Source organism: Haplochromis burtoni, unplaced genomic scaffold (assembly GCF_018398535.1).
Source record: "Haplochromis burtoni strain Fernald_Lab_line unplaced genomic scaffold, NCSU_Asbu1 Contig_112, whole genome shotgun sequence".
NCBI lineage: Eukaryota > Metazoa > Chordata > Actinopteri > Cichliformes > Cichlidae > Haplochromis > Haplochromis burtoni.
In genome coordinates this window covers 754,265-778,002 of record NW_024582473.1, presented here as the reverse complement: position 1 = coordinate 778,002, position 23,738 = coordinate 754,265, and the positions used below count along the sequence as shown (strand labels likewise).

The following is a 23,738-nucleotide window of genomic DNA, read 5'->3' as shown; positions in this document are numbered from 1 at the left end:
CCACAGCTTTTAATAGGTCACTGCTACAACACTTTGCACTGGAAAGAATGACAGCGCATGTACAAAATTATTAATTGGACGAGGAGCAAACATGTAGAGAGGAGGTGAAGGATACAAAAATGTTCCCACAGTCTATCTTCTTTCACCTGCTCCCCCGTTTAAAAGCCTCCGCCATCTGTGAGCCAAGTATCAGGAACAATGTCTGCTTGTCTCAGACTATGCCCTTCACCCATCCTCTGAAAATGCAGTTTGCTGCGACATGATAGATTAATGCCAGCACTAAATCAAGCTCTTCTGTTGTGACACTGCAACCTGGTGTTAATAAACAGGGAGACCCTGGGCTTTCCAGGTAAACAAGGAAACGAAGGAGCAGTTAGAGTATGTTAGAACAGAATCTAGTGTTTATCTGGTATATAAAGTGCTGTAAGACCAAAAATTAATTATTATTATTGTATTACATGTAAATTAAGCTTCGTTACCATCGCTCCAGTCAGCTGAGCAAATCAGCTGCTGATTGTGGTTTCATGTGTTTGACACAGATGCATTACAGATGCAATGCTTGCCTTGAGAGTGTTGGTGGAGAAATATACAGATGATCAGAAGTTGCACATCTGTGCGCCAAGAGAGGAGCTATAGTACTGTATGAGGAGTCGGGAGTGGCAGAGAAGTACAGTATGTGAGGGTGGTGCAGGACACGTAACATGACAGTGGTGAAGCATGCGGCAGGAGTGACCGATGGGATGGTGTGGGTGTACATCAGGGATCAGCTGTGAGCCCATTCTTGTTTGCAGTGATGATGGACAGGCTGACAAATGAGGTCAGGCAGGAGTCTCCATGGACCATGATGTTTGCAGATGGTACTGATCTGTAGTAAGAGTAACAGGCAGGTGGAAGAGAGACTGGAGGGGTGGAGGTATGCACTGGAGACTAGAGGAATGAAAGTCAGTAGAAGCAATACAAAATACATTAGTGTGACTGAGAGGGAGACAGACTGAATGAGGAGTATACAAGGAGTAGAGGTGGTGAAGGTTGTTAAGTTGGAGGTGGCAGAGGTGAAGATGTTTAGATTCTTGTTGCGTGTGGCTGGGATTACAAATAAGTATATGAGAGTGACAGCTGGAGAAAGAGTGGAAAGACAGATGGTTTGGACATGTGCAGAAGAGGGAGCGTGGACAAACTGGAAAAGGGACATTGAATTTTTTCAAGCAGAAAGAAACAAGTCAGACTAGAGAGAATAAGAACTTCTGCTTCTGCACCATCGAGAGCATCCTGACGGAAAACATTCGCACCTGGTTTGGGAACAGCACCGAGCAGGACAGACAAGATTATGATGGATCTCTCCCATCCCAACAATGGGCTCTTCTCACTGTTGAGGTCTGGGAAGCGCTTCCGCTTCCTCAAGGCCAAAACAGAGAGAATGAGGCGGAGCTTCTTCCCCCAGGCTATTCTTGCCCTGAACCAGGTGTAGGACTGGACTCTCTCACACACATCGCATCACCGCACGCACTTTGTTTATTGGCACACTTCTTATTATTTTATTTTTCCTTTCATAATTTCCTCTGTAAATCGTTATTTATTTGCACATTTTTACTGTAAATTTCTAAGTTAAAATGTGTAAATTTTGTAGTCTGTAAATCTCTAAATCTCACTGTCATTTAATGGTCGGGCATTGCACAGCAATAAGCATTTCACCATATGTCGTACTGTGTATGGTTGTGTGTGACAAATAAAATTTGAATTTGAATGAAAAGGCAGAATTTAAAATTAAACATAGGAGATCAGTTTAAAATTTTAATCTTTGCAGTCATGTTAACTTCCAAAACCAGTCACGTCATTTAATTACTTCAAATGTGAATTAACGACAGTATCTTAAATTAAAACAGTTGCATGCTCTGAAATAGACATGATATTGTGAAAAGTTACTTATTAGGAAACCCTTTTTAAAGACATTTTCAAAAATATCAATTATTCCAAACACATCTGCGACATTCAACAAGTTGACTCCCTTCTGCTTTTGTAACTCACATAAACCTGCATTATTCTACTTTGAACTGTGGGAGGTGAGAGATCAGATTAGATACACATACTGGCCTGAAATGTTGCCAAGTTTCAAATGTTAAGATCATGCTACCTAACAATGCAGCTAGAAGCTGCCAGCTTAGCTTTAGTACAACCAGCTGCTAACTGAGGGTCATCCCCAAAAATCTATTTCAGTCATTCCATGTCAGTCAAATGTTCTTCTACTAGAAGGCTACGTAAACCATTAATGATGTTAAACCATAAGCTTCAAAATATTTCCAGTGCTCAGCTTTGACTGCCGTCTTCAGTGGCTGGAACGCAGAGAGTTACATACTAACGTAAAGTAGCACCAGGACGAGTCAGACTTACGCACAAGCTTCCTGGTTAAAATTTAAATCACGAGGGAGCCACAATCATTGAAATCCAAACCAAAGTTCTTGTGTTTTCTTGTTTTCCACAGTTCTGTACGTTAAAGTCTGATTAAATGATGCTAATATTGAGCTTTGTCATATTAAATGTAAACCACAGTCTCCAGTATCGAAGGCACACACTGAACACCCTGAACTTATTGATATTTATTGCGGTGCTACAAAAACATTCTGCTCTTTCTGTTCCTGCTATTTTTGAGTCCAAGGGAGGAATGACAGTTAATGTTTACAAGACAGTCCTCGTCTGTAGAATGTGGTCATTTTCAGCATTTTAACCAGAAGCCACCGCTTTTATCCTGGAGCACGCACGCACGCACGCACACACACACACACACACACACACACACACACACAGACACACACACACACACATGCACACACACACAACACTCTCGACACTCACTGGCCTGCACCAGTTACCAGTCACTTTGTGGAGCATTGGACTGCCATTACCTCATAAGACTTTGTTGTTACACTATCTCTTACCGTACATTACTAAATCTCCATTTGCACTATTTGCCTATTTGCACTACTCTGCCTGGTTTACACCCAATGTCATTTACCCATTATATTGTATATTGTATAGCTTTCTTGTTATATGTAAAATTGTATTGTATTTATTTAAATTTTTACTTTTTAATTATTTTACCTGCATTTTTTAATCACTCTTATATTTAAATGTTCATTTGCTTTTTTATCTAGGGATTGAGAGTAACGTAGTTTCTATTCTCTGTATGTCCTGTACATGTGGCAGAATTGACAATAAAGTTGACTTGACTTGACCAATAACCAGTCAAACTGACCCAATTTCCAAAGCTTTTTGCACTCAATTTAAATGCAGTGAACACAAACATCAAAGACTGAGCACTGGTGACACTTTCTGGGTGTGACTGATAAGAGTTCCAATACTGGTTCAAAATAATTACATAGTAAGACGGTGGTTTTGATAGTCTGATGAAAAACTGGCACAACCAACGCAGAGTGCAGTTTGGGCATGCTCCTAAATAAATAACGTGTCACTTTCAAAAACAATATCATAATTTATTAGTGTCAGCTGCTAAAGGGAATAAAATGTCAGTGTTAAGCATTTATGATTCAACTAGAAGAAATACATTGCACCAGTAGACAGAAAATAAGCACACAATAAAATTTCAGTTACACAATCAAACTACATAAAACAGTTAGCAGGTTTCACACTGCGGCTGATCTGAGATTGGCTATACAGCTCAGCACAAACTATAAAATCAGATTGACCTCAGATGATCTGGGCGTGTTTGAGGTGCAACTTAATCACACATCCTTTACCAACTATTCCAGATCCCAAACCAAACTACATAGTAAGGTTTAAGCACTGTATTCCTCCCTTGTTCCATCACATCTTTTCTTCTTCCTTCAGTGTCAGATCAGCTTCGACTCTTTGGCCTTCCTGAACGGGAAGCTGTTCTGCTGTCTGGATGACAACTCCCTGAAAGACAGAAATAAATGTGAAGAAATATTCAACTTTAGGGGAAAACAAAAAGTGGAGATCACATTAAATTACAAATCCTAGCAAGTTATCTAAACAAAAAGAAAGAAGAAAAAACAACAACACAGATCCAAGGGCTTGATGGCACTGTGATACAGAAGTGCTGCAGTTTTTGAGCCAAACATCTCTCTACTAACATTGTTCATTATCGTACACATTTAAATGTCAAGTACGTTCAGTGTGTAAAGATAGTGAATTTGTCACTCTGCCATAAATACTAGGGATCAGCCAAACACTGGCATCATAGAATCCTAGAATAAGATAACGTTTACTCGACAATCGTCTAACGTGTCCAATCAATCCTGTGCTAAATGTTCAAAGAGAACATAATAAAGATGTGACACAGCCTTTTCCAGAGGTGAGCAACCAATAATGACAATGAAAATGGGACATCTACTTTTTAATATACAAGAAGAAATGTTTGCGCTGTTACATTATTCTTATATCATAACTTGGGTTGGTTCTCTAGCTTTAGCATTAGTTAGCATCATGAGAATACAAACACACAGCTGGAACACTTCATAAGCTTGTTTTGGCAGAATGCCTACATGTTGCTTCATCACATGCGTGTCTACAAAACCTACACACTGCAAGAGATCTTAAGCTTTATCATCAAAGCAGAATCCAATAACGTGATTTTCAATTAATGCAGTTTTCCATCTTGAACATTTACTGTAGGACAGGTTTCATTTCATGGGAACAGTTTTTTAATACCCAAGCTTCCAGACTAATAAGTGACATGGCAGCAGACACAAACAACACTGGTGAGTTATAATTATGTTCTGGGATCTGACTGCTACACCCACATGCAGCAGTTTAACCCGATCGACTTCACATATTTAGTTTGGTTCATTTAGTGAACTAATATAAAACGATTTCATTTTATTTCCTGGATATCAGAACCAATTCTGTGGGTTTATTCAGTTATTAATTATGGTTTCTGGCATTTATTTGAAATGATCCCATCCCATCCATACCACAGCTCCCCTTAAATTGCACCACAGATGATCACTCTCAGGAGCTCAAATGACATTTAGCTCATCTGCCAAAGCCAACAGACGTAGAAAATGTTCTTGGGTCCAAATAAACCACAAACAATTTTGTCCCCACCCAGCAGCTTATCTAAGAGAATCCGTCAGGCGAAAACCAGCAACGTGGAATCAAATATTGTACAAACATCCTGAAAGAGGTTATGCATACAAAGCGTGTTTGGATCCAAACAGAGCAGCGCTCTGAATATTTCAGATGCCATCTGTCCTTCCTTTATTTTTCATTGTTTCTGTTTCTAAGGACTTTAAATATTTGACACAAAAACACTTCATAGATACAGAGCCTTTGAACAAAATTAAAAAAGATGCATTGCCTGTGACACAAAGTATTATCGAAAATTCTAGCTATGCTTCATTGCACAGTGAGACCCCGTCTTTACCGTCAAGGCCGTTTCACTCTCCTTTGCCAGCCAATAATAACCCAGCCTGCATCAACTCCACATGAAATAAACAGCAATTGAGTTTCTTGGATTAAAATGTCTGACTGTGCTGTGATGATGTGAAGGAGGACTTGTGGCTGGAAGAGATATGCAAGTTTGTCTGTGGGAATATGCCTTTTCTCAACTCTGTGTTTGATTGACTCAGTGCTGTTTGGCTTGATTGTGTGTTTCTGTCAGTGTGTGAGAAGTGATTAGACTGAGCAGGTTAGCTATGGTGGCTTTAGCTGCATGTGGTTGGAGACAGACCCAACCTGATGCAAAACAGCCATTCACTGTGACCAGCCCTCAGTCTGGCCGTCTTACTATACAAGCATATGGCCAAGGTGGTCTTTATAACCATTTAAATGTTTCACTAAGCAGCACAACCCCATGGAGCAACCCCACAGTATTCAGTGCTCAGCCTTTAAATGAACTCAAATAATTACTTTATATAGGCAAAGAAAGCCTATAAGGAAACTAAGGTGCCTCCAGGATTAGCAGATAAACCCCCCCCCCCTCCAGAGAAAGCTGAATGGCACAAGAAATGAAAACACATGGCTCAAACAAAAACAAGAAATGACCATTTGGAGAATAATGCACACGCACAAGCACTATTAAACAAGAAAAACACTGTTGAACAATTGCTGGATCTGGACTTGCATGGCTAATGATTGTTTTGTGGTGTGTGCAGCTGGACAGTCTATATGCCTGCGCATATGGGTGTGCTCCCTTCATTCAAGGTGGAAACCTAAACTTGTGAAAACCCTTTCTCCATGCAACAACCCACATTGAGTCACCATTCAGTTTGCTTGTTCCTGCCATTACATTGACCACACTCAACTTACTACCCCCCCCCTCCGGTGACCACATAAACATAAAAAAACACACCACAACCAAATAATAACAAACAAAAACACCCCCCACCCCCCCCAAAAAAAAACAAAAAACAAAAAACCCAACAACAAAAAGCATAAAATTACCTGTAATCTGACATTGTTGCACGCATGGTTCAATTCACAAGGTGCATAGAGAATATTTAATTAAGAGAATGTTTTCTTGCCTAAATGCACAGCCACAGTACACCCTCGCTCGGTTATGTTTAATATAAAAATGATCAAATCTTTAAAAAGTCTTAAAATAGTTAAACCAATATTGGATGAACAACAACACATTACAACACAATGTATTATACAGGGTTTAACAAAAAAGAAGCTAAAATGTAAGAGCAATGTGTGAAACAAACATAAGTATACCACATGACTCAGTAGCCCACAGAACCACTTTTAGCACAAAAAAGTCAGCATTTTCTTGATGCTCTTATCAGTCTCTCGCATCATTGTGGAGGAATTTTGGTACAACACTGCTGTAGCTCACTGAGATTTGTGGGCAATCATTTGTGCACAGCTTTTATAGGGGCCCGTCACAGGGTTTTCATTTGAGCTGTATTGTTCTGACCCCTAAATCAATACACAAGGGACACATTGATTTGTTCTGTTAAGGGAACGAGAGGTGAAAGCATCAGCTCTATATGAAATACATTTATCCAAACATATCCAACAAAAAGTGAGCACAATGAGCTCTCTTGACATGTTTCAGTCTGACAGTCTGTCACTGACATATTTTAACATATTTCACTGTCGCGTCAAACAAAAACTGCTGCGTTAATGCTGTTTGCACTCATGAGGAGCTTCATGGCACTACTAGAACATTATGTGTGGGTATCAGGTTGGGACCACACTACAGAGAGATGGATTTTTTTTTTTTTTTTTTGTAAATACACTAAGATGGTTGTGACATACTTGTGTCAAGCTCCGTCTCACACAGACACTCATACAATAAATCATGTAAAGCCTATTGTGTGTGTGGCGCAGTAATGGGGAATGATGAGCTGGGTAACATCAGTCAGCTAAACTGAGCTCAGGTTGCTTTTAGGCTCTAGAGGCTGTGTGCACAAAAGTAATCAGGGAAAGTTACAAAATAAACATTACTGATGAATATACAGTAATGTATACAAACACAGATATGGACGGCACATACAGGCATGAAAAGAAAAGTCATTCTTACTCTGTTACTATTCTCACTCTCCTCTAGCAGACACACCATGCATAATTTAAATTCAATTAAACTGTAAGGAGACATAAAGGAAACAGGAGAGAGAGAGAGAGAGAGAGAGGGAGGGCGAGAGAGACTGTGGTACAGTGCTGCACCAGTAAAACCATTTCCTTTGCCGTGACTCAGCAAGACCCACAAGCTGGGCTCAGGTACTCTGTGCTTTCTGCTTTAACTGACTTCTTAGTACATGATGCGTCTGTGACACCTGACACCAGTGATACACTTGGAGAACCACTGTGGAAATGGGCACTGTTGCACTTACGGGTCCCCTGGTAAGAGCACATTAAATTTAAGTTGAGTTAATATTACTATTTTTCTTTAACCTGCACACACACACACACACACACAACATCGTACTAGTTTGTTGACTGTGGCTAACAGCAGGAGTGCGAGAGCAGCAGCCTTCAGAAGCCTGTGCAGAATGTGGTTATGCATTTCATCCATCAAATGATTATATGCTACTTTACACTGACACAGTTCACATACAACAGCTCATTTTCTACATTAAAGTGTTGCAGAACCGTGCTGGTTTTGCACAGATGACATTTATCTTAATTTTCACCTTCTTAACCCCCCCCAAAAAAAACAACTTCCTATTACATAGAAAAAAATCTAACAGGTGGCATTATAACATATCTGAACTAACAGGTAACTGCTGTTCTATATTAGTAGAATAAAGTTGTTTAGCTTTATTCAAATAGTATTTTTGGCACTGACTAGCAAGAGCAAAAACGTTTAAACAGATCTACAAATTTTTTATTACTTTCTTACAGGTGGCGCACATGCTCGGTGCATCTACACTCACTAAATGTCAACTGCAAAATTCTGATGTTTAACGAGTAAGTATTCACGGTTTGAAGTGGCATGTTAGCATGACAACATTTTCGCACAGCACAGAGGAAGCTGGTGGTTTAAAAAAACATTTATAAAGAGAAATTCCTCACATCTTCACCATCTGAAGGAAAAAAAAATAGTGCAAGGACGGGACTGAAATCACACACCTGTGATAAATGCAAGCGAGAGGATAAAGAAGAGTAGGCCAGTTGTACTGGGGGGTTTACAAACAGAATATCTGACTCTTACTCAAGTGTCGAGAAAACTCACTATGGCTGTATCTTTGTGATGTTTTGTCAGAGATTTCCTGTGTGGCCGCTCTTCTTTATTAACCAACATACAATACTCCATTTTAACACGTCAGTGGCAAGTTCTGCATTTGACAAGCAGAAACAAAGACCTCAGTCATACATCAACCTTTACAGCTCCCTCATCCTGTCCTCAGCAGGTGTTTATACTCAAGACAGCAGACATCAGATACAATCTAGGCTACGGGTAATAGGAAGCTCTGGGAAGTTAAAGCACTCGAGCATGACAGTTTATTTAAGACAAGTAAGATGCCGATCAGAGTAAGCACAGACCACCTCCTTTTCCCCAAACACTATTTTTTTTTTTTTTAATATTAGTTTTATTTCACTTTAAAATAAATAAATACAATAAAATGAAATTGGAAAAAAAGTATTGAGAAATATCATCAAGTGATAAACTAATCCAGATATCCTTTAATTCTTATGCTGGGACTAATTTTATGCATAGTGGGAGGAATTTTCAGGAATATTACTGCAGTTACACGTGCTCATTATTCCAGCTTCAAACTGTGTACCACAAATATCTTTAAACACATAAGACTTAAACAAGTATCAGATATATATGCCTGCTGATTATATCATGCTGTCCATTTTTCTTTTCCCGGGAAATGATCAGATAAATGAAGGTCTTTACTGGGTCAACTGGTTCTTGAATCTGGTGATTAAATCAGAATGAGTCTCAGACATAAAGCCTCCTAAAATCTTGAATTAATATCTTTGCACAAAATACCCCTGTTGGCTGTTTACCAGAGGAATTACAGATTGCACAGCTCTTTTATCCAGGCTGTTCTTTTACTGGCTATCACAAAGGTCTTAGTGTGACAGTCAGCAACTTTAACCTGTTCCATTCATTGCTGTAACGATCATTCAAACCAAAGCCTTTCATTATGCTTGCAGATAAACAACAACCTATGACACATTTCTGGTTGAAATCTCAACATTGCTGCCTTTTCCATTTTTCAGTAACAAAATGACATTTTTCTTTGTTAAACCGGACGACGGGTGTGTACCTAACAGAGAAATTTATGCTTAATCCAATTTATTACTTCCATTTGGGGGTGGGAGGGGGTATCCTTTTCATTCAACCCTTACAAAAACAGTGAGGTGTAGTCCATTCATGGTTCACTCACTTTTACATTTGTACCTGTTAGCTTTTGTTTGCTTTTCTAGATGCATAGCAAGGTGTGGGCCAGTGGTGCCATTTATTTACAGTATGCCATCCTGCTGCCTTGAGGCTGACCCCTGACAGTGCCAAGGTTAGCCCTTATAATACTGTCAACATGGAAAATCGACTCTGGTGATTTGATAAATAGAAGTAGTAATAGCAGAAGTAACAGTACGCCAACATTTGTCAGTTCCAAAACAGCCAAAAATCACCTTTTACTTTGTCATTAAAGCCTCCCAGGCTTCAGGGATGACATGCCAAGTAGAGTGGGTGTTATATAAGGTATGTGTGATCAAGCCATAATCACTGCGTGGGATATCAGTGCAACTCCTGCTGTTTTTTTCTTTTTGCTATGTTTTTATGCATGTGTGACCTTAAAATTCACACGGGTACAGCCAGGTGCATAAGCTCATATCTCTGCAGTAGTTGAGGCCAGTTTAAACACACAAACGACAGCCGGGCATCGCTGGGAAATCTGGAATGATGTCATGAATGATTAAGACTAGAGTGGTGTACTGTATCAAGGGAACAGCACTTAGCTGAAAACTGAATGAATGAATAAATAAATAAAAACATGGAAAACAGCAGTAATGATGACACAGTATAGCCTGTCATGATCAATTGAACCTGTCATGTTTAACAACAGCTGAGCATGAGAGGATTAGCGACTTGTCACAGGAGCGACAGGCAAGTTGAGACCAGACTTGAAACTTTTTAGAGGCACATTGCTTTTGGCTGTCGCATTACATAACTGGGTTTAGGAACAGCGTGTACTAAATACTACAGTCTTAATATTTTTAAACTGCCAGAGGCAGTGAGAGAGATATAATTATATACAAATGAAAATACATAAATTTGCTACGAGGAAAGGAGAAGGTAATAGACACAAAAAGGACAGATGCTGATATTATACTGTAATAGTGGTTTTTACTATAAAACTTTAATTTTTTATCAAATTCAGGTCTTGTTTGGTGTGAATTTCTATTTCTCTCTTTCTTTCTTATTAAAAACAAAAACACAAAACCAAACTAGTGAGTGATGATGGTTATTACTGCAAAAAAAAAAGGTTAGCCAAGTAGAAGCTTGCTTCACTGGCAGTTTTTTTAGTAGTAAACTAGATGGCAAAGTAGCACACAGGTAAGTAAAATGAAAAGTAAAACCGCTGCTTAGCTGAAAAGCTTTAGCAGCCTTTCACTGCTTACATTAGTGTACATTTTCAGTGCTGTGTCTGCTATGGCTGTGCATTGTCTTTATAGTGTGGACATATTCATTTGGTATAAACTTTAATATTCTTACTAACAGAAGGAGCTTTCATATAAGACTCAGTCAAACAGTGCGTCATAAGCACCGAGAACAATCGGCACTTCACACTAGATCTTATGTGAAGTTTAGTGAATGTACTGTCATCACTTTATCATTTCTGGGATTTTTGTTGTTTCATGTTTTAAGATTGTGACTAGTTAGAAGTAGTAGGGCTGCTCAATTAATCGAATTTTAATCACGATTACGATCTGGGCTTTCAACGATCATTAAAAATGACTGAGCCGATTATTAGCCCCTCCCTCGTGCTTTACTCTCGCGCTGCTCCGTGTGGCAAATCGAGCGCACCTCTCTGCATTTCGAACACGTGTCACAACAATTAAGAGGACCCGAGGGAAGCTCGGAAAGCTAAGCAGAAGTTATTTGGAGAGGAGAGTGACTGCCGTTGGTTGAAAAGAGAGGTAAAAAAAACTTCAGTGGTGTGGAAACATTATGGGTTCGCGGAGTCAGACGTGGATCAAGTAGACATAGTGTGTAAACTTTGCTACAGTGTTGTAGCTGCACCACAGAGCAACACTGCAAAGTTCACTAAACATAGATGTTTACATTTTTCATTTATTTTTTATATTGCAAACATTTGCACTGTTATCAGTATTTGCACACTATTTTATATTATTTTTTGACAATCTTTAAAGTCATTATTCAATACATTGTTATTGTTAAATAAATATCGTCAAATAATCGAGATCTCAATTTCAGTGAAAATAATCGTGATTATCATTTTTGCCATAATCGAGCAGCCCTAACTTTCATATAATAAAAAAGACTAAATGTGCTCAATACGTTATCCTATAAAGTAACAAACTATCCAGTGACAGAATCCATACTTTACTGGTAGTGTTCAGGGGATGAAGGTCTCACGTGATTGGCCAAAGCACCTCACACTGCAGTAATGCTCCCACTGTCCCTTTCTTCCTTGTGATTGACCACTCATTCATCCTGTATCCTCACTACGCTGTTACATAACACTGCTACACCTGCATCTTAACAATGGTAAAGGTGGTGTGCGTGTGAATCTAGTACATCCATGCAAGCGCTTGACTTTTTCATGCACATAAAGGTTTTTGTTTTCCTTTTACACCGCATTTCATTATATGGAGCATGTACGACTCAAAGGCACACATATGTAAAACGTGTATATAACACATTTCCTTGAGGGGAGAAGATGAGGTGAGTACCATGTGTAGTGGCTCCTACGCTGCTGCATATATGTCCTAGATGAGGATCAGATGACTCACTCACTCTCTCTCTCTCTGCTGGCTTGTACACTTCTGCCACGCTGCAGAGTCACATATGTTCTGCTGCAATAATGTGTGTGAACTTTTATTACTGCCTTCAACACACAAGGACCGCTTTACTGTGTGACTCTGTATTGTTGCCTACAGAGACACACACTTCAGTAGATTTATAAGACATCTGTAGCCTTGATATAAAGCCAGCACTTCTTAGTAAACTAGTCAGTGAAGGTGAAATCAAAATACATGCCATTATTTGTCGTGAATACAACGATATCTGTGTTATTATAAAGTAATACAAAAGATTAAAAAGAAATCCTTTAGCAGACTTTGAAAGTGAACCTGGCTGCAGTTGGATTTAATTAAAGAAACTAACACGCCCAGTTTCTGTGAAGAGATGGCCGAGAGACACAGTGTGTGTTTCTTAGTAAATGTCAGCTCACATATGTTTGCTCTAAGGAAAAAAACTAAACAAAAAACCTACCTTGAAAATTTACGATAAAAACAATATTCATAATAAACAATATACACTGTAGAACACACTGTACCTAATGCAAATGTGTACTTCAAGCACAAAGAAGAGTGTTTGTGTGTCTCTCTCTACTGCAGACAAAATACTGGTTGAACTAGTTACTTGGCACCGTGTCAGTAATAATTGGTTTTATGACACTTGAGAGAAAAACACGTTTTCTTGTCTCCTAGTGTGTCTATCTTGTGTTTCTCACATGATCACATGACAGAAAAGAGCAGATGGACGGAGAGACAGGAGGATGCACAGGAGTATGGGAGGTTCTGTGAGCAGGCCAAGATCTAGTGGTTTTTAGAAGAGTGTTAAGTACAGACCAAAGCTGAATTCAAAGCAATTTGTAAAACAGAAAATATCTGTCCTGGCAAGGCATCGTATAAACAAATTTAACTTAAACCCCCATTAAAAACCCCAAAAGGAATTCCAGCCCTTTTCCTTCAGCTTCAAGTTTTGAGCTCTAGCAACTGTGTCACTGTGATTAAAGCATTCCTAACATTAACCAATACTGCTGGGTCAAAGAAAATAAAGCCACCTTACTAACTGTTTAAAAGAAGGTACAATCAGTACACAACTAATAACCAATACTGGAAACAATCATCCTGTGAGCAAACATGTGTTTTATGTGTGCATTCATTTTGCAGCCATGACATCAGGGTAAGTTTGTATGCAGTCATCAAATTTTCGAGGACCCCCGATTTAAAGGATTAGCATGCTATTATTTGCTAACTATGGTCAAGTTATCAATTATTGTCATAACTGTACAGTGTTGGTCAAGTTACTTGAAAAAGTAATCAGTAACTAATTACTGATTACTTCCCCAAAAAGTAATCCCGTTACTTTACTGATTACTTATTTTCAAAAGTAATTAATTACTTAGTTACTTTTTAAAAACACGATTTACAACCTGAATAGGTGATAAAGCGATAGATCTTTCAGCCCAATTCTACTTTTTCTGCATAATCCATCATACAAAATGTAATCAAATGGAAAAGTCTCTTTTTTAAACTTGTTTTATTAGTTTTAATCTTTTAACTTTATGCATCAAGCAAAAATTTAATTATATGCAACATTCTCTGACTGGAAGAAATTAGTTTAACATTTAAACCTATTTTCTACACATTCCAGCACATAAAATAAAATATTTTTTGTGTTTACACTCACTCTTTCAAATAGATGCAAGTAAAACACAGCAGAAAATAAATAAAGTCAAAGACTCAGCGGTCCTGTTGCTCTATTTTCACCTGTAAAGCAGGAGCTGGGGTAGGCGGAGGTTTACCCTGGTGCAGGTGTGCCGCGGTCAGTTGAAGAATCCGCGAGTTTCTCTGTGAGTTTCCCATTACGTCGTTGCGCACTCGGTGCTTGCTTGGAAGTTTAGGGGTTTTTTCGCTGTAAAAAGAAGTTTTCTTCCCACGCACGACGCTAATGTTTTTGTCACTTTTTATGGAATCAAACTCAAAGTAAGGTCAGTACTTCCACGCTTTAAACGCTGCACGCTCATACTCTCTCCCACAATCGATATGTGATCCATTGTTGATCTGCACACAGCTGTTGTCACTAACGGCGCACTCGCTTACGTCACTGTCATGAGACATTCTCGCAAAAAAATCACGGTTTTAGTAACGCAGTAACGCAGCGTTCCTACGGGAAAGTAACGGTAATCTAATTACCGTTTTTGCAATAGTAATCCCTTACTTTACTCGTTACTTGAAAAAAGTAATCGGATTACAGTAACGCGTTACAAGTAACTGCCCATCTCTGTAACTGTAATTTTCAATTTTGTGCTGATGATGGTGTGAAGAGTCAAGAGATCACCACAAAGAAATTACAAAGTTGTTTTAAATGAAACATTCATCAAATGTCATGACAATCCATTACCATCATTGCTCTTATTATGGTTCAAGCAATAGTCGCCCCCGTCAATCACCATCTGGTGACTATGAATGGAACAAAATGTTACAAAGCCTTTTCCTTCTTTCTTAAAGAAAATAACTGCAAAAATGTTATTCCTAAGGCAATACAGCTAGCAAAGCACAAACCCCGGATCAAAATAAATTATTTATACTTTTTATAGGTTACAGTGTGCGGCATTTAATGTTGTATTTCACAATATGGCATCAAAATAGAAAATACAGGCACACGTCCCTTCTTTTATCCAATTGCTTTCAAAGTCCGAAATTATTGTTATTTATCTCAAAGGGGCTTTTAAGTCATCCCTGTTCACATACCCTTTAACCCTTTTTTCTTCTTCTTTTATGAGGGGCAGCCAATTAGATTTAATCAGCATGTGGGCGGGGCTTCTGTGTTTTTGTGTGCCTGCCTGCTTTTACCAACATAAAGAAGCTGTTTAGGGCAGTCTGAAGCTTCAGCTCTTGACTCTCAGAAATTCTGGCCAAGTTTAATATGAGCTTCACATCTTTGGTTTGGTTATATCTAAAAAAAAAAAGAAAAAAAGAAATCATTCCCTGATGTGAGCTGCATGATGGAAGTTATGAAAAGGGGAAAAGTAATTTCAGGTTGGGAGTGTCAGGGCCTCTGGCAGGCAGATAGTGTCCATCACTGATGCACTGAATACAGGATAGCTTAGCTCATCTTCCTGCACATACCAATCCTATTGCCTTGTTTCCCACACTTTCAACTGCTCATTCCTCAATTTGTCACTAAGCTGTGAATTAATATAATATTCCTAATGACAATTAACTTATTAAAGAAAGTAATTTAACCATGTGGATTCCTTTGATTATTGGGAGGGACACGATGTACAAAACCTGCATTGTGCGTAACCAACTCAACAGGAAAGTACGGTTCTATTTTAGTGCTATGTGTCCCCACCCTGACCTACTGTAAAACACTGGAAAACAATGCATTACAACGAGGGAAGGAGGGGGTCAACACTTTCTCGTAGTCTGTCACTCACATACAACATATCTTATAAAACCATTAGACCCACCATAAACACACTGGTGTTTACAGCATGAAACAGTACATACTAATAAGGATTATAATCACTGGGAAATCTGGCTTTAGGTTTGTGGAACATGGCAGCCGGACGTTTGTGTGTTTCTGAGGCTAAAATATGACGATTTATAGTATTAAACATTCATGACAGCAAAGAAACATCAGTGGTGTATTATTAACCACTCCTGTCCCATAAATATTAATAGGATGAAAGATTAAAAAGTTGCACTTCAACCAAGCAAATGAATAATGAATGTTTTTGTATGGTGAGTAAGTCTGGTGCCATTTCCACATACCACCTGTTTCTAGAAAAGTGCACACAGTGAAAGGTTAATGGATTTCATATATCATTGAAAAAGTCTGTAAAGTATAAATATAACATTCACTGCAACAACATAATATCATAAAGTATAAACAAGCTAACAATCATAAGGCAGAGGTGGATACAGGGTCTTATTAGTGCTGCACAGCTTTTCATGCTAATATCATGATATTCAACGCCACTGTGCTCTCAGATATAGTTGTTAATACAATCTTTACATGTTAGTCTAGTGAAACACATCTAAATGTCAGTGTAATGGTGGGCAGCAGGAGTGAGCCAATATTCTCTTTCACTTTCTTGTAACTCGTAGCAGTATTGCCTTTACTTGTGGCACTTGTGTCTGAATTTCTCCTTGAAGTACCTCAAAATGGTATATTATTACAATTCATGAATATTTAAGTGGCTGCTCTACATTGATTATCATAATTTGCATCACAAGTTGAAATTTTATTTGAATGGCAGGTATAGAAATAGGAAGAAAAATGGCTTTGTACTTTTTCAAACCTTTGACTCTCTTGATATTGATTATACAGCTGGGTTTGGGAGACATTACTTCATAAACATTCAGTGTAAGAGCCAGCCAAACCACAAGTGTGTACCTTTAGACAATTTTTTTATGAAAGATAGTAAAATTATACTATATAGTAAATTAAGAAGTGTAGATCTGTATGCACTAAGCTGGGATCTAATATTTTGTTACTGTTTAGATTCATTCAATGTGTCTTGGCCTTGTTTTTGGAATCTTGGAGGGTGTAGAGGATGGCAGTGCATGGAAATTAACATTAATCTGGCTTCCAGTCAACTTTGGAATTTTCTGTTTAACAAAAGCTGAAAAAGAAATTGGTTTCTGTGGCAGCTGTCACTGCCTGTAAAATAAGTACACTTCCTCCAACCACATTATTACAGAATTACAAGCAGCTCATTTGATACTGTGAAACCTGATATGTTATGTGATGTGGTACGCTCTGCTTACCAAACTAATTTTAAGCTCGTCTCCAGCCTTATTCCATATCCGTTATCAGCCCATAAAAGAGTTTATTGGGCAGGTTACAGCCTGTTAATTAGCAGTAAGGTTGTCCCAACGTACTCGTTACGATCCAGCAAATCCACAGTAAGTGAAACCATTTATGGAACATTTTGTCAAATTTTAAATGTAGTATGTTTTTAGCTCTTTTGTATCTTTTCGAATACATTCATATGACTGAAAACAATCAAGCCCGGCCATTTTAGTTTACCTTCAAAAATCCACGTCTGTCTAGATCCCGTACTAACATTTTTTCCCCAAATTAAGTTGTTAGTGTTGAAATTATTCAGTGTGGATTAATCAAAATAATAACTGTACAAGTTGTTTCAAACTGGGTTAAGCCACTTTTAACTAAGGAAAACACAGGTGTTTATACAAAAGTCACAATGATATGCTATAAACCTCAGTGTTTTCAGCTTTTCATATCTTTGTAACGTGGGACTCATTCAGAGAACACATTAGCATGCAGCACATTTATTTGAGGTCACTGGAGGATAAATAATTCAATCTGGGTGGAAGGAGATTTAATGACAATGTCAAATTAGTCTTTTAATGAAATTAATTTTATGCTCTCAGGCTGTGTACAACTAAACACCCACAACACTTAACACTTTCAAGAATCGAATATTCTGTGATATCAAATGAGCTTGTATAACTCTGGGGAATAAAGTTCTTAATTTTTCACTGCAGGAGGTATGGCAAGTCTGATGGCATTTGAAGGTGAAAAATGAATTTGTGGATCTTACTTGATGAGAGCTGTCCTGGGCGAGTCGTTCTGCTCCCCACTTTTAGGAACACTGGAGGGCTGAAGAGTAGAAGGTGGACTACGGGTAGATGGAAGAGTGGAGGATGAAGCGGGAACAGTGGAGGATGAAGCGGGGGGAGGGGCCTGCTTAACTGGGCTCTTGACGCTTCGAAGACGACGGAAAGACTTGACTCTGCTGTGATTGCTCCGACCGTGAACCACCTTGCAAACAGGTCCTGTACCTGACCTCTTTAAAGTTTGCTCTGACCTGAAATACAATCGTACATGGCTGTAGTTAATTTGAATCACTTCACTGAGGGATATTTCTACAATTAAATCTGAAATGTAAACATTTATACAATGCAGCTAAAGTGATCAGCAGTTACTTGTACATGGGAATGAATACATAAAAACAACAGCAGCAAGGGGTGAGAGAATCTATATGAATATGAAGCAGGAAGATGCAATGTAATGTTTTGGGAGCATAAGGGAAGAAGCTAGACCTTGTGGAGGGCCTTATTAGATTCACCTCAACCACATTATGATTCCGCTTACATTTACTCATGCATGTAACCTCATAACATGATCATTATGTAGGCCACCAACACACTTCATAACAAGTATGAATGAAAAATATTTAAAAAAAACAAAACCTGATGTGGGCAAGTACTTCAAACCTTTAGGCTACTTACACTACTATACACCAAACATTCTTCTATGTATACGTGTTAAATATACAATCATGACAATTTGTCACACTAAGTTCAGGTTTTTGGGGCTGGGTGGTTAATCAGACTTTAATTTAAATTTTTTTATTTTATTTCAGTGATTCAGTGAATGAAGCTTGGTGTTATGTTATAAATCAGGTTTGTCCCAATCATGTGTATGTCACCTTTCCTTAAAACTCACATCTCAGAGACAACATGACAAAAAAAACAAAAACAAACAAACAAAAAAACCCACAAACAAAAACAAAAAATAAGATCTACATCAAATGAACAAAAGTTAAAAGGTCCAAAGTAAAAAGGCTTTGACAAGTAAATCTGTGGTTCATTCACAGATGCACCACCACGCCCACCATGTTCACCTTTCTCTCTTTTTTCACCTGATTATTTGAACTTAAAAAACAAAACAAAAACCTTTTCTTCTCATCTTGCAGTTTTTGCAGTTATTGAGCAAACTCAGCTAGGGGCAAGTATAGCTTCTTGTTCCATCTCATGACAAACATGCATATACTGTAATGGAAAATACATCGAAACTCAATATCGGGGGTGGGATTACATAAAAATGATGCTAATGTCAAGACTTCAAAAGTTATTCCATACCATAAAGAACTTTCCCAAATAGATTTTGGATCCAGATTTGAAGATTAAAAGTATCACATCTGTTGAATGCATGTAAGCCTGCTTAGGCAGGTAGGGAGGCCAGGGGGAATTCTGAGGGACAAATGCCACAAAGGAACGCAGAGCATTCCTACTGTTGTCTGATGGACTGCCTCCTGTACGTCGCTTCATGTTTTGTCTACTGGTTTCTTAACAAATTCAACATGTCTGACAGTATACCTCTGAGACAAAGGCTAAGCAAAAATACTCAAACACTGCACAGGGATAGGTATGTCACGCAGTCTTGGTATAATGCCAAGTGACTGTGGTATTCAAGTAGTGTGACCTCTTAGTGTAACAGGGGTCACACACTACCACCAATCCCTGAACTTTGACCCCGCTGAAGCTGGCCCTACTTAGCCAAGCCTGATAGGATCCTAAGCAAGATGTTTTTCTTTGATGTTTGCTGTGAGCACACAGTAACTCTCAAGTCCTGGTTCATGTGAATCGTTTGTGAACACATTATACAGAAAAAATAATCCTGATGCAAACTGAGTATTTTTGTTTGCCCTCAAGAGAAGAGAACAGAGCCCACCCTCTCAGTGACTTGCTGATTAAATTAAGAACATTTTAGAAATCCTTTGCAGTAAGCAATGTTAAAAATGTATTTTTACTGAATCCTTGAAGCCCTGCTGAGAAACAAAAAGAAAAGAACAAAGCTAACAAACTGGATCAGACTTAAATTATGCAAAACTCTGCACAAGTGAGATGTGCAAAGGATTTTTCTCATTGTCTTTGTTACTGAACATTTTAATTTCACACTTGGGTGGTGTGAACTGCTTCATTTTCACTGACCTGCCGTGATGAGAAATCATCTAATGTTTAAAACGTGTGTTCTTAATGTGACAACAAGCTTACAGGCTAATATGAGGTTTAATTAATCTGTATAATAACTTAAAACAGCTCTATTACCATCTCAGATAATGGAAAATAATTACCAATGCTATCATCCTAAACCTGCATTAGTGTTTGACTCTGAAAAAGGTATATCATCCAGTCACACTTGTATTATTATCGTTATTGTTAAATACTAAAATATTTCTCCTTCTGTAAAAAACGCATCTGGAACGCAACTCATCTCGAAGGGGATTCAGTTTGGTGTTATAGGGATTTGGAGTTGACGTAACGCCACAATGCATTGTGGGAGCCATACTGGCAGGCCACGAATTAAAACAAACACACTGTGTTGGAAGGAAGATTGCTATGAACCATACTTAAAAGCAGCTCAAAAGAAAAAGGACGGTTATAGAGACAGATTGCGTCCGGATGCAGAGAGACGGTACTTGCAAAACGTACGTGCATTGGAAATGTGGACCCATATGAATTACAGCAGTGGAGTACAAACCCTGAAGACCAACCGTTATTGACTTACCATGATATATTCTCGTACCTAGTCTGTGGAGTCATACACGGCGAACCAGTTTTGCAATCATAAATCTTTGGAGGCGCACATCCAATTCACCAAGGATTGGGTGCAAGATTTGGCTATTTTTAAACCTCCACATTGTGAATACGTCATCATTCAAACAAAGGTAAGTCAGCGTGAGACAAGTCAGCTTGTTAAGACGGTAGGCATTTTCACCGCCCAGTCCTAACCCTCATCCCCTAATTTGCCACCCTATTACAATAATCCCAGTGGTGACCCCTGGTGACCCACAGCCTGGTTACAACAACCTAAACCACTTGACACGAAGACAAAAGCTGCGAGGAATGACAAGTATGCTTGAAACATGAGCACAAACACATGCATGAGTACACACACATGTACACACACACACACCACTAACATGAGTGTGACAGCCTATGAGAGGGGAAAAAAACCATTACAATGGGAGGATTAGAAGACTTTTGTGAAATTCTAAAAGCTGCTGAAAACTGAGTTGGTTTCACAATAGAGAACAATACTTTAAGTGACTGTGAAATTGTAAAAGTAAAAAAAAAATTTAATGACTGTATGCTACCATGCAGCAAGCACAAATTGTAACTGTCTGTGTTCTTATGTAAGGATTAAGGTTTCATTACATGGTGTTTGGCAAAACCAGCGGCCTGATTGGCAGGTTAACAAAAAAAAAAGTATCCCAGGTAACAAAAACAGCAGGAAGGGTGTGCAAAACTGGACAGTGTAAGCGATTCACCTGCATTTACATACAACAAATACAAAATAACCAAAAAAGCAGTGACAGTAATCATGTTATTATGGTGGTAGTTCATTATGGTGCTGCCAACTCTCCTCTTTGACACACACATACACACTTTTCACTTACTTCCATCCAGTGCTGGTTGGTTTTACACTGTGAAAAAGCTGTTTTAAAATGAGGTAAGACAAAAGCTGCCTGTGTTTGTCTGCCCATGCAAATAAACTGCAAATCTGGCAGATTTCATGTAAACTTTGCTGCAGGAAGACATCAACCATCCGCCTCTATGTCAGTACCTGCAGCATGCAGGTGTGAGTGCAAGAGCACGGGGCACAGTGTTTACTCCAACACATATATTGTTAAGATTTTAACACAACTGAAGGTTTTGATTGTTAAAAATCTTAGTGCTCTACACTAAATATTTAAGGTTAAGCTACCCAAACATATTTAAAAGTAATTAAAACCAGTTAAATGTTTAATGGGCCAGTGAAACATAAATGAAACCAATAAAATGGGAAAATGTAACATTGACATTAAATTACCCCTTTCTGTAGTTTCCCTTTATATTTACTGTAAATAAAGGAATGAAAAGAAAAAATACATTAGCCCAATCCTGTAGTTTAGGACATGCATGTTTAAATACGAGTTTTTGCGTCTGTTTGTGTTGTTCCTCATGCTTTTAATTGTTAACTGTATTATGTATGTGTGGGCTAATTTGCGTGTGTGCATAACCATTTTTAAATATTTATGGGCGGTGGAGGTCACAAATCAATTTACTTCCAGTGCCTGTCCCAAGCCTGGATAAACATGTCTGGCATTAAGGCTGTCTGGAGTAAATATGCACATGAATCCGCAGAGGGAACCCCATTAAAGTTTCGGAGCAACCGAAAGTATCTACCTACTCACTTTTAAGTGAGTAGGTAGATACAGTAAAGTCCCTATGAGATAAAGAGTTTCTTGAATAAGCCCTACAAAGTGAAGACCAAATTACGTTTGTACACACCTAACTATGAAAATGTTTCATAGTCTGACAAAGGGACTGATGATGAGCAGCCCTCAGGACAAAATTATAATCTCACATTCCAATTTGTTAATGACTCATGCACAAAAGGTTTCTTACAGCCCAAACAGCTGCAGGGGAAATTTTACCGGATTGTGGGAATCAAAGAGCCCACCACTTAAATGAGCATAAAAGAAAAGGTGTTGATGAAAGGAGAGGGTGTCATGACTTTGTTTAATGTACATAAACAAAGGGAGTCTGAAATGGAGAGAAGAGTAATGATGATGTCAGAAGGTGTTAATGTGTATAAGCTTCTAAAGGATTTATTGTGGATTGTACATATTTCGTTGGAAAATCCTAGACAAACGTATCTGCTTGTGCTGTTCCTTTCAAACAAACAAACAAACAAACAAACAAAAGACTCATCCACTGTGGAACAGTGGACACTGTTCTAAACCACAGTCAAGCATAAAGTTTTAAATAATATGGCTGAGTACAGAGATCTCAAAATTAAACTTCCTTACCCTTCAGTTTTTTCGCAATCTTCTGCATCTCCCACAGTAACATCGTCACTGCTCTCCTCCACTACTGGCTGATTCGTGACGCCTCTCTGCTGCGTTCGCCTCCTGGATCGAATCTGAAAGAAGAAACAAGGAGCTGGTAAAGGAGCTGAAACCAGATGATTTGGGGCTGAATCACAGCGATGAGATGTATCCCATTCTGTCTCATCAGCTACAGTGACACAATATCATTAATTATGAATGTGTATTATGACAGTACTGTGTCATACCAACTGTGCGCATTTTCTATAAATTAAAAACAAACAAACACACACACAAATTAAATGCTACACAATTTGATTCTTTACCACAAAGTGCTGTTGTTGATGTTGATTGTGCCAAAACTGAACTTCAACTCTTTTATAGACAATGAACAGGGATCGTGATTGGCAGACAGAAAACAAGCTAATAAAATCCTCTAAGAGTTATTCAACAGAATTAACTGAAGCTTCTTTGCACTTTTGTGTTTTCAAACTTTGTCTGCTTGTGGCACACTAGATCAATTGGACACCTCCAATTCTTTTTCGCTGCTCTTATTTCTATTATTTTTCACTTCCAGTTTTGAATCGATCATCTTTATGGGTTTTTTTTTAAATTTCTTCCGATTTGTTTCCAGGTTGCATTCCCAAAGTCTCTCACAAAACCCTAAGAAATCCAGTTATTCTGTCACTTACT

The 23,738-nt window shown here is 38.4% G+C and overlaps 1 protein-coding gene across 2 annotated transcripts in view; it reads right to left on the bottom strand.

Annotated features, from left to right (window-relative positions):
* Positions 1–3,175: 3,175 nt before the first annotated feature.
* Positions 3,176–23,738, bottom strand: part of si:ch211-266k8.4 (TBC1 domain family member 10B) — a 73,978-nt gene continuing 53,415 nt past the window's right edge. The window contains exons 12-14 of one of the 2 annotated variants that reach the window (XM_005928363.3): positions 23,028–23,140; positions 17,988–18,254; positions 3,176–3,912 (exon numbers count right to left, since the gene is read on the bottom strand). In XM_005928363.3, coding sequence (XP_005928425.1) covers positions 3,846–3,912; positions 17,988–18,254; positions 23,028–23,140 — 447 coding nt within the window. In that variant the 3' untranslated portion in view covers positions 3,176–3,845. The remainder of the gene's footprint in view (positions 3,913–17,987; positions 18,255–23,027; positions 23,141–23,738) is intronic. The other variant, XM_005928362.3, reaches the window with a different exon arrangement.